Genomic DNA, 13,421 nt, shown 5'->3' on the forward strand with positions numbered 1-13,421 from the left:
AACTCCGTGGCTGCATGTTAAACTCTATAATCTTCCTGTTTCTGGCCTCACTAAACTCTATAATCATCCTGCACATGTTACAGGTAGCAATCCTGAGACCACAACTTTGTAGATCCTGCCCTTTAACTTAGCACCTAACTCCCTAAATTTCCTTTGCAGAACCTAGTCACTCTTCCTACCTGTCATTGGTACCTACATAAACCATGATCTCTTAGCTGTTCACCTTCCCACTTAAGAATGCTGAGGACTCGATCTGAGATGTCCTGGACCCTGGCACCTACCTGGAGGCAACATACCACCTGGGAATCTCATTCTCACCTATAGAATTTCCTTTTTGTTCCCCTAATTAACAAATCCCCTATCACCACAGCTTGTCTCTTCTCCCCCTTCCTTTCTGAATCACAGAGTCAGACTCAGAGATCCAATTGCTGTAACTTTCCTCTGCTACATCGCCTCAACCCCCAGCATTAACCAGTTGTTAAGGTGAAAGGAAACAGGGGTACTCTGCACTGTCTGGTTAACTCCTCTACCCTTTCTGACTGTCACCCAGTTTCCTGAGTCCTGCACCTTGGGTGTAACTACCTCTCTATATGTCCTACCTATCACCCCCACAGCCTCACAAATGATCCCGAGTTCATCCAGTTCCAGCTCCAACTTCTTAACACAGATTGTTAGAAGCTGCAGCTGGATGCACTTCTCGCAGGGGTAGTCATCTGGGACACTGGAGTCTCCCTGCCTTCCCACATTGTGCAAGAGGAGCATGCTACTATCCTGCCTGGCTACTATTCTATATAAACAAATGTAAAAAAAGGGGGAAAAGGTTCTACCTACAGCTTTTTTTGCATTCTCTGACTGAGGGCGCGAAGAGGTAAAGCCTCAAAATCTCCACTCTAAGTTGGTCACTCCAACAATGGCCACTCTGCTTGCCCCGCCTTACTTTAATTTATTCTTGCTAATCAATCCCAAATGCTGACTGGCTGCTACTCAAAGTTCCAAACTGCTGCAAATCACTGCCTTTTCTACTTGATCAGCGAACCTGAGTGAATCACATCATCTCAAGCTTCTGATCTCTCCAATTGGCCACTGCTCAAAGCTTCTGTTCTACTTCTTATGTTCCTATCAGCTTCTTTGTAACTACTGTTTCTGCATAATTTGGGTGTCTGCAATGCCTTCAACTGATTTAAAAGAATACATAACACTAAAACGTTATTATTTTTGGCCTATTACTATTTTGCTTATTTTGGTTTTATTGAGCCAGATGTACTAGATTCAAATTAAGTGATACAAAGTTTTCATACTCTGCATACTATTCCAAGACAAGTATATGCAAAGTAAATTTTTGACAGATTATCTGATTTTAGCACAGATCTGTTTTATGGATCTCCATAAATCATGGTGATGATCTTTAAGAGGGGAGATGTGTCTTTGCCAGCAGACAATAAAGCAGTATGATGCAAAGTATTGAGGCAGAGCTTTCCATATTTAACCAGGCAGCCTAAAGAGAATTTGCTTTTCAAAACACTACCTCAGATTTAGATCATGCTATGAGCACCCTTCAACTATAGACATTTATGTGACTATGACTGTTAAAGCTAGAATTGTCCATAACCTCTCGGCTGAGTGTTCATGCAATTTTATCAGTAACATGAACCAAACCCCCAGATGATGTCCCAAATGAACTGAAAAGAATAATTTCCTTGTTTTCTTTGGTAAAATCAAGAAAGATTACTGCACTTTGTAAGAATGACAGAGTGCACCTATATAGACAATAAGGTTAAACTCAAAGGCACTGTATAAAGTGGTGAGAAATGGAAGTATTCCATACAACAGCTCTTTTGACCCTGTAAGGCACATTTCTAGCAAATCAGAACTACATTTTCTTGATACACATCTTTTTATCAGGTTAAGAATTGAATACTGAGACTTCAGAGTATGAACAACAAGGAGTAATAGAAACATACCAAAGATATATACAAGAATCCACTGCCAAGTACAAGGCCTGTTTGTGTCAGTCAAATGGAAGACTGATATTTGATTATCACATGTGGCCCTTTAAAAAGACAATTCTACACACGCTTTTTTCAACCTTAATTTTTTCAAATTATGCATTCACATCTTTAATTTAACAATGTTAATATAGCTGTGGTTCTGTTCACTGTTATTCTCCAAAGGTGTAGGTGTAAGCTTTTAGGCCTAAACTTGAGCTTTTCCTTTGTGGAAGAAACAAACCTGTACTACATTTTTTTTTTTTGTAAAATAGCAGCTCTTTAAATTCTGCAGAAGCATGTTTATTTCCACTCCAAATGTTTGAAAGCAGAAATAGATTTCTTGATGGCTGAGATTTTCCTTAAACATTTTAAATAAGCTAACTCTGGAAATTATAGTGACAGAAGTCTACTACACATGAATCAGGTAAGAATCACATTCTTTTCTCAGCAAAAATGGTTGATGAGTCATAAGTAGTAAATATAGATGATAAAACAATATTTTTATCTCTGAAAGCTAGCTTTTAATTGAAGCCAAATTGAAACGTGTTATGTACCTGCCATTTTAGTTTTCAGTAGTTCAACTTCCGCACTCAGTTGGTCTCGCTGAAGAGTGATTTGCTTGTTAACTTCCAACAGGGTATTGTGTTCCAGTTTCAGCTGAGCAAAATGCTTCTGTAGATTTTCATACTAAAGAAATAAATAAACTTGTAACTATAGTGTTTATAATTCTTGTACCTAGCAGGGGGAGAAAAAGACTTTGAGGAACTAAAAGAGTAATATTTAACTCCGTGCAAAGTATACCAGACTAGGTACCCTAAACTTCTGAATCCTTGATGCTTAAAGGGCCCTATACAAAGCAGATGTTAACCATTTAATTTGTAGATCTTATTGCAAATTTCATGCACTGAACAGTTCATTGTATGCTTTCAATTGTTTCCTTCCTAATAATGTTTTGACAACATATTTTGATAATTGAAATTAAGGCCCTCATCTCGAGTTATCTACTAGACCAGAGAGCTGAAGCCACGTTCTTAATTACAGAGAAGTAGATCCAGGCATCTGTGCAAGTATTCTTCATGAACTGAGTACTATGGTTTTCAGTGCATTTTGATGTATCATCACTAGATAGATAGATACTTTATTCATCCCCATGGGGAAATTCAACATTTTTTCCAATGTCCCATACAATTATTGTAGCAAAACTAATTACATACAATACTTAACTCAGTAAAAATATGATATGCATCTAAAATCACCCTCTCAAAAAGCATTAATAATAGCTTTTAAAAAGTTCTTAAGTAGTTTACTTAAATACATTGAGTCCTAACCCCGGCACTTTAACATATCTTACTCCTGGCGGTTGAATTGTAAAGCCGAATGGCATTGGGGAGTATTGATCTCTTCATCCTGTCTGAGGAGCATTGCATCGATAGCAACCTGTCGCTGAAACTGCTTCTCTGTCTCTGGATGGTGCTATGTAGAGGATGTTCAGGGTTTTCCATAATTGACCGTAGCCTACTCGCTCTGCTACCGATGTTATACTCTCCAGTACTTTGCCCACGACAGAGCCCGCCTTCCTTACCAGCTTATTAAGACGTGAGGCATCCCTCTTCTTAATGCTGCCTCCCCAACACGCCACCACAAAGAAGAGGGCGCTCTCCACAACTGACCTATAGAACATCTTCAGCATCTCACTACAAACATTGAATGGCGCCAACCTTCTAAGGAAGTACAGTCGACTCTGTGCCTTCCTGCACAAGGCATCTGTGTTGGCAGTCCAGTCTAGCTTCTCATCTAACTGTACTCCCAGATACTTGTAGGTCTTAACCTGCTCCACACATTCTCCATTAATGATCACTGGCTCCATATGAGGCCTAGATCTCCTAAAGTCCACCACCATCTCCTTGGTCTTGGTGATATTGAGACGCAGGTAGTTTGAGTTGCACCATATCACAAAGTCCTGTATCAGTTTCCTATACTCTTCCTCCTGTCCATTCCTGACACACCCCACTATGGCCGTGTCATCAGCGAACTTCTGCACAAGGCAGGACTCCGAGTTATATTGGAAGTCTGATGTGTACAGAGTGAACAGGACCGGAGAGAGCACGGTCCCCTGCGGCGCTCCTGTGCTGCTGACCACCGTGTCAGACCTGCAGTCTCCCAACCGCACATTCTGAAATACTAGGCTTTCTAATTTAAAACAAAACTTGTGTTATTCATCTTTGTCAAATGGCTTCATAGTTTGACTTACATGGTCGTTATTTGCTTTTCTCTCCACTGGATATCTGAAGTGGGGGTGGGGGGGGAGTTGAAACATTATCACTAAGTCTCAGCCTTCTGACAGGGTAAAAAGCTGATTCCAATATGTATAAAAAAGCTATTTGTAAAGAACCCCATGGAACCAAATACCACATTCTATCCCCATTCTGGGTAAAGCAATTCTTCCAGAACATTCTATTGGCTTTATAAACAACACCTATATAATAAAGTTAAACAATGAGCCAAAAAATAATCTTAGGGCCCTCAATAATTGAAGCAAAGATCAAAGTAATACATTCCTTACAAAAAAAAAGCTGACTTTAAGATTATGAAAATGGAACAGGGAAATAAACTGAAAATCAAGTTGGCTGACATTAAAATTATTCCAATTATAGAAAACATTTATGTGGGAGGCAATAAAATTCTTTTGTGTATCACAGTTTTGTGCAGTAGATGAGGAATTTAATCAAAAACCCGATCTCATTTACACTTACTGACTGGATTGAATGGGTCACTACATTTGTTCTGGATTCCTGAAGCACAAGACACATTTTTACTTCAGGCAACTGAACATGCACCATGACAACAAACTATTTGTAATGCAGACTTGGGCATGATTTTGTGCAAAATAACTTTGTGCATTTATGGCTAGCAACATGAGCAAGCCACTCTTATAAAAAGTAGGGCTTCACAAGATATGATGGCTGTTTCTGCAATATCTAAAGTGAACCATGCTGACCAGATCTAAAAGCCATGGAGTCTCTTTTATAGGCATGTAGGTCTTGGATTGGCTTTGGGCTCCCCACTACCAAACAACCAGCCTGACCACATTCCCAATTCCCAACGTCCTGCCTGCACTTGTAAATCAAAGCGTACCCAGAAGCTTCTGTGTCCTGCTTTACTTTGTTAGGTTGGTAATATGTCTGATAGTTATAACTTTTTTTAAAAACCCTATGAATTTGTCAAACATGCTTTCAATTTCATAAATCCATGTTAATTTCAACTAATCCTATTCATTTTTTCTAAATTCCCTGTTCCCACACTTTTTGCTATACACTCAGTAGACACTTTATTAGGTACACACGCTCATTAATGCAAATAACTAATCAGTAAATCAAGTGGTGGCAACTCATCACATAAAAGCATGCAGGCATAGTCAAGAGGTCAGTTGTTATTCAGACCAAACATCAGAATGGGGAAAAAATGTGATCCAAGTGATTTTTACTGTGGAATGATAGTTAGTGCCAGTCAGGATGGTTTAAGTATGTCAGAAACCACTGATCTCCTAGGATTTTCACACATAACAGTCTCTAGAGTTTACAAAGAATTATATGAATTTTTCAGTGAGCGACAGTTCTATTGGCAAAATTGCCTTGTTAATGAGAGACACCAGACTGGCTCAGGCTAACAGGAAGACGACTCTAACTTCAATGACCACATGTTACAAAAGTGGTATGCAGAAGAGCATCTCTGAACACATGATGCATTGAATCTTGAAGTGGATGGATTACAGCTGCAGAAGACCACGAACATACACTCAAAGGTCACTTTATTAAGTACAGGAGGTACCTAAAAGTGGCCACTGAATGTAGATTCTAGCATATTCCTTTGAACTGATATCAGACCAGATGGTTTGTAGTTGCCTCTTTGAGGAATTACATTTGCTATCGTCTGGTTTGTGAGAGGGTTCCAGAATCTATGGAGTTTGCACCTAGTGCTTCTTTAGTGTTCTTTCAAAACACTGGGTTGCAGGCCATCATATGCTGAGAATTTATTGACATTCAGCGCCTTTGATTTCTCAAAAGCCTTTCTTTTGAAATAACTATTGCAAAATTTTTCAGGCTCTTCATTAATTCAAGATGTCTTCTTCTACTAAAACAGATACAAAATATTGGTTTAATTTTTCTGTCTTTTCCTCTTCCATAGTATCTCCCCTGTTTCCATGTGTAAAGGGATCCAATGTTACATTTTGCCAATCTTTTCCTTTTTAAATTCATATAGAAGCTTATTTGATCTATTTTCATATTTCTCACTCTTTTACCCTCATTCTCTTCTTTTCCATATAAATTTATTGGACTGCCTTTGCTGAAACCTTAAATTTATGTGAATTCAGTGCATACAATTAAATCTGTTTCAATTTCAAACTCCTTAACTTGAGGACAATCTTATGGATCCTCTGTACTTGATCTTGTTATCAATGAATATAAGCCATGAACAAAAAGCATCTTGGAAATTAACAATGAAATCAGAGTCTAATGCCATGGAAGGAACACAGAAAAAGCATCAATATTTCTTGATTCACAATGCAATATATGATAACAGCATAATTCTGTAATATTTGCAGAAAACATTTTAATTATGGAATACCATCACATACCTTCTCAGTTAATTCATTATGGTTTTTTTCTAAAGATTCATAATCCCTTCTTGGAATCACGTCTCCATACTCTGCCTTCATTGCATTTAGTGTCACTTGCAATGCCTTGAGGTCTTCACGAGCTACTTTCAATGCCAACTTTAGTTTTACACTATCTTCAGCTGCATGAGCTTTCAAAAAGATATATAATAAGACATTGAAAAATATCTTTCCTACATACCTACTTACATTTAATACCTTTCAGTATCATGCAAGAGGCACATATCAATTTTAAACTCATTGCTATTCAGAACAGGTTTTTGTTAAGGTTGAGTTGGGTCAATATAACAGCAGATTAATTTATTTGAAATGTAGCCCTAAACTCAACACTGCCGTGCACTTATTCTTAGTAATTGTTCGACTGATAAAACACGTATATGTTTTTTTTTAAAAAGGTTCACAAGAAATATGAAACATGAAGCAAGAGAAAGCTGGAGGACATTAAAATAGTAAATAAATCAATTAATTGTAAAATTTATTTAATGTCACAATCCTTCCACAATCAAATGAGAAAAATTCAAACCAGGAAATAAGCCAGTGAGCCTTACATCATTGGTTGGAAATTATTGGAAAAGATTCCTAGGGATAGGATCTACTTACGTTGGGAAGAGCTTAAGCAAATTAGGGATATTTGTGTTTAGCATGGCTTTATGTGGTGGAGGTCACGTCTTACAAACTTGATTCTTTTAATGAGGTTGAGAAGATTGCTGAAGATACCTTAGTTAAATTTTCAACAAGGTCTCTCATGGTAGGCTGGTCTAGAAAATTAAGGTACATGGAATCCATAGAGACTTGGTAGTTTAACTTCAAAATTAGATAGATGACATTGTGAGGAAGGTTACCAAAGGATGCATCAGGATACAAATTAGTTAGAAAAATGGGTAGAGAAATAGCAGATGAGGTTCAGTCTGGACAAATGAACCTGCTGTTTTCATTGGAGCATCAGAGATTGAAGGGTGACCTGACAAAAGTATATAAAATTATGAGAGATATGAATAGGGTAAATGGCAGGAGTCTTTCTCCTAGGGTGGAAATAGTAAATATTGGACAGTATAGCATTAAAGTCAGAGGGGGAAAGTTAAAGGAGATTTACATGGCATTTTTAAAAAGAAATCTGGAGGGCGGTAGAGCCTGGAACAGACTTCTAGGTGAATTGGTGAAAGCAGATGTGATAGCAATGCTTAAGACAACCACATGGCCAGGCACGGAATGGAAGGATATACACCAAGTACAGGCAGAATGGGACTAATTTAAGCTGGTTCAGTTTGGCACAGGCAATGTGGGCTAAAGGGCCTGTTCCTCTGCTTTGTTCAAAAGTTGCTATGCTCAAATATGTCACTCTACTTGCATTGGGCATCCATTATTATTTTCGCAAACACGAGGAAATCTGCAGATGCTGGAAATTCAAGCAACACACACAAAATGCTGGTGGAACGCAGCAGGCCAGACAGCATCTGTAGGAAGAAGTACAGTTGACGTTTCCGGCCAAGACCCTTTGTCAGGACTAACTGAAAGATAGTAGGGGATTTGAAAGTGGGAGGGAGAGGGGGAGATCTGAAATGATAGGAGAAGACAGGAGGGGGTGGGGTGAAGCTAAGAGCTGGGAAGGTGATTGGCTAAAGGGATACACAGCTGGAAAAGAAAGAGGGTCTTGGGATGGGAGGCCTAGGGAGGAAGAAAGGGGGAGGGGAGCACCAGAGTTAGATGGAGACTAGGCAAGGAATAATTGTGAGAAGGGCAGAGAGAGGAAAAAGAGAGAAAAGAAAATGGGGGGCATAATAAATAAATAATGGATGGGGTAAGAAGGGGAGGGGGGCAGTAACGGAAGTTAGAGAAATCAATGTTCATGCCATCAGGTTGGAGGCTACCCAAACGGAATATAAGGTGTTATTCATGCCATCAGGTTGGAGGCTACCCAGACCTTGCCTACTCTCCATCTCCCTCTGGTGCTCCCCTCCCCCTTTCTTTCTCCCTAGACCTTCTGTCCCATTATCCTCTTCCTTCTCCAGCTCTGTATCCCATTTGCCAACCAACTTTCGAGCTCTTAGCTTCATCTCTCCCCCTCCTGTCTTCTCCTATCATTTTGGATCTCCCCCTCCCACTCCCACTTTCAGATCTCTTACTATCTCTTCTTTCAGTTAGTCCTGACAAAGGGTCTCGGCCCGAAACATCGATTGTACTTTTTCCTATAGATGCTGCCTGGCCTGCTGCGTTCCACCAGCATTTTGTGTCCATTATTATTTTGCTCATTTCCAGTTCAAGCTACTACAAAATAGATTTTCATTTTGTTCAATGTAGAATATACATTCCCTTTACCCCCTCGCCCTTATTGATACACATCACCACAAGTCCAGGTATTAAGTAGCACACTTAAGATTTATGGATTCAGACAGACACTGGTGCATTTAAATAGCTAAGCCCATATCGCTTAGCACACAGGATCGTTGTCCTTTTATGTTTCCTTGTTTAAATAAACACACACTACCATTATGACAGTACTGGAATTCTCAATTCCATGGGATGGGAGAACTCAGAAACCCAGCAGAAGTGGTTTAAGGACATACACTTCACTTGAAATAAGACATACATGTACTCATCAGGCACCTTACCCTATGTATAGCAGTACCAAGTCTCACATTCTTCATAACAAAGACCCACCCTTCTGAGGAAACCATTAAGACTTGCAGGCTAATTTAAAGCTATCCCAGTGAAAGGTCTACTTCTTCAGTTCTGATATGAAGCTACGCTGTTTAGTCAATAACTAGCAGTGTCTTACAGTATCAGATTACCAAAACTGCCACAAAGAATTGATATGTGGTGCCACTGCAATTTATCTTGAACCTACCATGATAACCCCCATCTTATATGTAACCAGAATAATGATTAGCTGGCTGTTACACAACTTAAGTATATAATTCAGGTCAATACATTTCACCTTCTTTTGTGTGAGAATCATCTGACTCTTCTTGTTGACTGCGCAGATTATTCAAATCAGAAATCAGAAGTTTGCGTGCATCATTTTGTTCTCGATATTTTTCATACTCGGTTGCCAGATCATCCTGAAGCTTACGAACCTGATGGTCATGAAAAGTAACTCAAAATGAGTTTTATGGAATCCCTACAAATCTTTTTCAAAAATGAATTGTGTTTTTAATTTCATCAGTGAGGGATGTGGATGATGGAATATGAATCAGTCACAAGTGCTCCCAAACACAGTATGATTAAATACAGAGTTCAGTTCTATCTCATCATAATCAACAATTACTTGTTAGCCATCTAAATCAAAGAACAGGATAAGAACATGCACGGCATGATTGGCAGATGGCAGTAAAACAGGTAGTATAGTGTACAATGAAGGTTATCAAACATTACAGGGCGACCTTGATCAGCTGAGTAAGTGGGCTGAGGAAAGACAAATGGAGTTTAATTTGTCAAGTGCAAGTCATTGCATTCTGGAGTGTCAAATCTAGGTAGAAATTTGACAAAGAATGACAGGGCCCTGGGGAATATTGTTGAACATGGTTCATTGAAAGTGGAGTCACAGGTAGACAAAATGCTGAAGAAAGATTTTGGTTCTCTGGATTTCATAGTGTAAGTCAAGTCAATGATTGTAAAATTTAGGAGGTCATGGTGTGGTTGTACATAGGACACTAGTGAGATTACACTTGGACTATTGTGTTCAGTTTTGGTCACCCTGCTGTAGAAAAGACATTATTTAACTATAAAGAGTGCAGAAAAGATTTACATACATTTTACCAGGACTTGAGGGACTTAAGTATAGGGAGAGAGGTTGTACAGGTTAGGACTTTATTCCATAGATCGTAGGAGACTGAAAGTTGATCTTAGAGATATATAAACTCATGAGGGGCATAGATGGGGTTAATGTTAATGTCTTTTTTCATCCAAAGTTGGGGGAATAAAGAAAGAAGGGCATTGGGTTAAGGTGAGAGAAGAGCTCGAGAGGCAACTTTTTCCACACAAAGGGTGCTACCTACGTGGAATCAGAGGAAACGGGTGAGGCAGGTACAATAATAACTGGTGCACGGATCTGAAAGGTTTAGAAGGCCAAATGCTGAAAAATGGGACTAGGTTGAATGGTCCACTTGGCTGAAGAGCCTGTTTCCATGCTGTGTAACTCTGACTCTCAATAAAGTCATAGGTAAACAAAATGCTCTATGGATATTTGGTATCAGCCTGAATAAATAAAAACCAGAAGGCACAGTAGACAAAAGACTAAATGCTGGTAATGAGGAGTGTAGATGGTCAGTATGGATACAATGGGCCAAGAGGCTTGTCTTTGTGCTATTTGACTCAATGACTCTTTAAATCAGAAGACCCAAAGAGAACTAAATTGCAGGATGAAAGATCATGCTAGAGTTTTTCCTGGCATCCATAGGTATAATTGAGAACATAAATGCAGGGAAGAAAATGTATTGTTTTATCTCATACAAAAAGGAAGTAAATTTCAGACATGATGTCAAACCTTGGTCCATCTGCTCTTCCAAGTTGACTGCTACTGCTCAAAGTGCAGACGAATTTTCCAGGCGAACCGACCTAAATTTATTCCCCAACTATTATCACATAAAAGAAAGAATATCTGTATACATGTCTTATTTTACTTTACTGTCAAATTTGCAACCACTTTCTCCCACACTGCCACAGTGATTAATGAGTGATCATGAGACCATGCACAAATGTAAATCCTTTCCTTTTCTATTGTGGATAACAAAATCTATTAAATTTAACTGATAGTTTAATTTAAAAAATAGTGCAACACTGCATCATATCCACCAGATACACCACCAATATACAACAAAATAGTATCATCCAAGGCTGAAGTAAATTATAATCATTGCTAAATCCTACACCAATTAAAAATCTAAATGTTTATGGAGTAGATTGCCGAAGCATCACTATGGAGGTGAGCTTGTAAATAATGTTGAGTTGGCTTTAAATTCTGATGGAACCATACCGAAACAAAGGAATCAGTATACTTGAAAAGGGCAGAACAATTATAAATGGATTTGTGATGAAGAATTTTTCTTTCTAGTTTGAAAGAATGATCTGTTTGTGTGACTTTGGGACCAGTAATGCAATATAAATCAGATTATCCTAAAATACACATGATTTGAGAAGAAGTCATATGGTTCCAATTATTTAGATCAAGCCAAAAAACAGCAAATGCAGGAAGGACTGCCCCCGCCAGCATCCTAATAAACTCTTTATTATGTGCAACAAACAAGACACCAGCATTTGTAAAAATACTAGAAGCCAAGTGGTACCAGTTTTAGTCTAATCTCTCTGGCTTTGTATCATATGGTACAGGATGGTACTTAATATACAAACCTCACATGAATTTACTGACCTGGATCTTTAGGGAATCCTGCACTTCCATTAAATTATCAATTTTTTCAAGTAGCTGTGTTCTTTCATGCTTCAGTGATTGGATCTCAAATTTTTCTTCTTCACGCAGGGCAAGAATCCTCTGTTCACAGTTCTCAGTTGTGGTTACAAGCATGTTTTGTAATGGCTCCAATTCACGGATTCGATTTCGCTGCTGAGCTGAGAACCCAAAGATTTTACTTTCAAGACACAGATACAAGGGAAACTTAATCCTTTAACTAACTATTCTTGCAATAATTTTTTAAAACAAAAGCCACACACATTTTTTCCAAGAAATAAATTGTCCTAGTAGGAAAGACATGATTATCACTAAATACAGTCCGCCCTCCCTATCCGCGGATTCCGCATGCGCGGATTCAACCAACCGCGGATCGGGAAAACTTGGAAGTTCTCTCTCCAGCACTCGTTGTTTGAGCATGTACAGACTATTTTTTCTTGTCATTATTCCCTAAACAATACAGTATAACAACTATTTACATTGTATTAGGTATTATAAGTAATCTAGAAATTACTTAAAAGTACAGACAGTCCCCGGGTTATGAATGAGTTCCATTCCTGAGTCCGTCTTTAAGTCGGATTTGAAGTCGGAACAGGTACATCCGGTATTATTTAGCATTAGTTAGTCAAACGTTTTTCTTAGTATATAGTACATATTGTACCTTTCTATGCATATAAAACACTTAAGAAACATACATATTTCAATAATTAAACCACGGCATTGCATAGTAATAATTGTAGCTTTCATCGGGGCAGGGCCTTTCACATGCTCCATTAAAATTGTTCTGATCGCTTTATTACTTCCACCTTATTTTCAATCGTGATCATGATTATTTTCGTGAACAGAAACACCAACACGTTAAATAAAGTCCGGGGTTCCGCTGGGTCCTACAGGCCACCGCACTGAGCCAGGTTAAATAAGGGACTTGAGCATCCGCGTTTTTTGGTAACCACAGGGGGTCTCAGAACCAATCCCCTGCGGATAAGGAGGGCCGACTGTAGTCAGACTTGGAGGGAAAGATATGACATCAGGTTTCAATGACACTTTTTCTCCTCCATCCTTTAAACCTCAGAATATCATTAAGACCATCCCATTTTGGAACCCAATGAAGTAGAAATAGGTTGGAGAAAGTAGAGTTTTTCCCTTAAATGTGAAAGAAAAATATCAATCTTACAGAGATTTGAATTTGAATTTATTTATATTTTACATCCATTCCACAGCATGAGAGAGTAAAAATCTTTGCACTATGACTCCATCACAATGTACAGACATGTGAATTTGTAAGTCTAGTGGCTTGTAGAAAGAAGCTGTCCTGCAGCCTGTTGGTCCTGGCTTTTATGCTGTGGTACTGTTTGCC

The 13,421-nt window shown here is 38.6% G+C and overlaps 1 protein-coding gene across 9 annotated transcripts in view; it reads right to left on the reverse strand.

Annotated features, from left to right (window-relative positions):
* Positions 1 to 13,421, reverse strand: part of tsnaxip1 (translin-associated factor X interacting protein 1) — a 62,705-nt gene that overhangs the window by 33,808 nt on the left and 15,476 nt on the right. For all 9 annotated transcript variants that reach the window (XM_073069905.1, XM_073069911.1, XM_073069909.1 and 6 more), the window contains 4 exons: positions 12,029 to 12,225; positions 9,599 to 9,737; positions 6,625 to 6,794; positions 2,543 to 2,675 (listed from right to left, as the gene is read on the reverse strand). In XM_073069905.1, coding sequence (XP_072926006.1) covers positions 2,543 to 2,675; positions 6,625 to 6,794; positions 9,599 to 9,737; positions 12,029 to 12,225 — 639 coding nt within the window. The remainder of the gene's footprint in view (positions 1 to 2,542; positions 2,676 to 6,624; positions 6,795 to 9,598; positions 9,738 to 12,028; positions 12,226 to 13,421) is intronic.

The sequence above is a fragment of the Hemitrygon akajei genome, chromosome 17, assembly GCF_048418815.1.
Source record: "Hemitrygon akajei chromosome 17, sHemAka1.3, whole genome shotgun sequence".
Lineage (NCBI taxonomy): Eukaryota > Metazoa > Chordata > Chondrichthyes > Myliobatiformes > Dasyatidae > Hemitrygon > Hemitrygon akajei.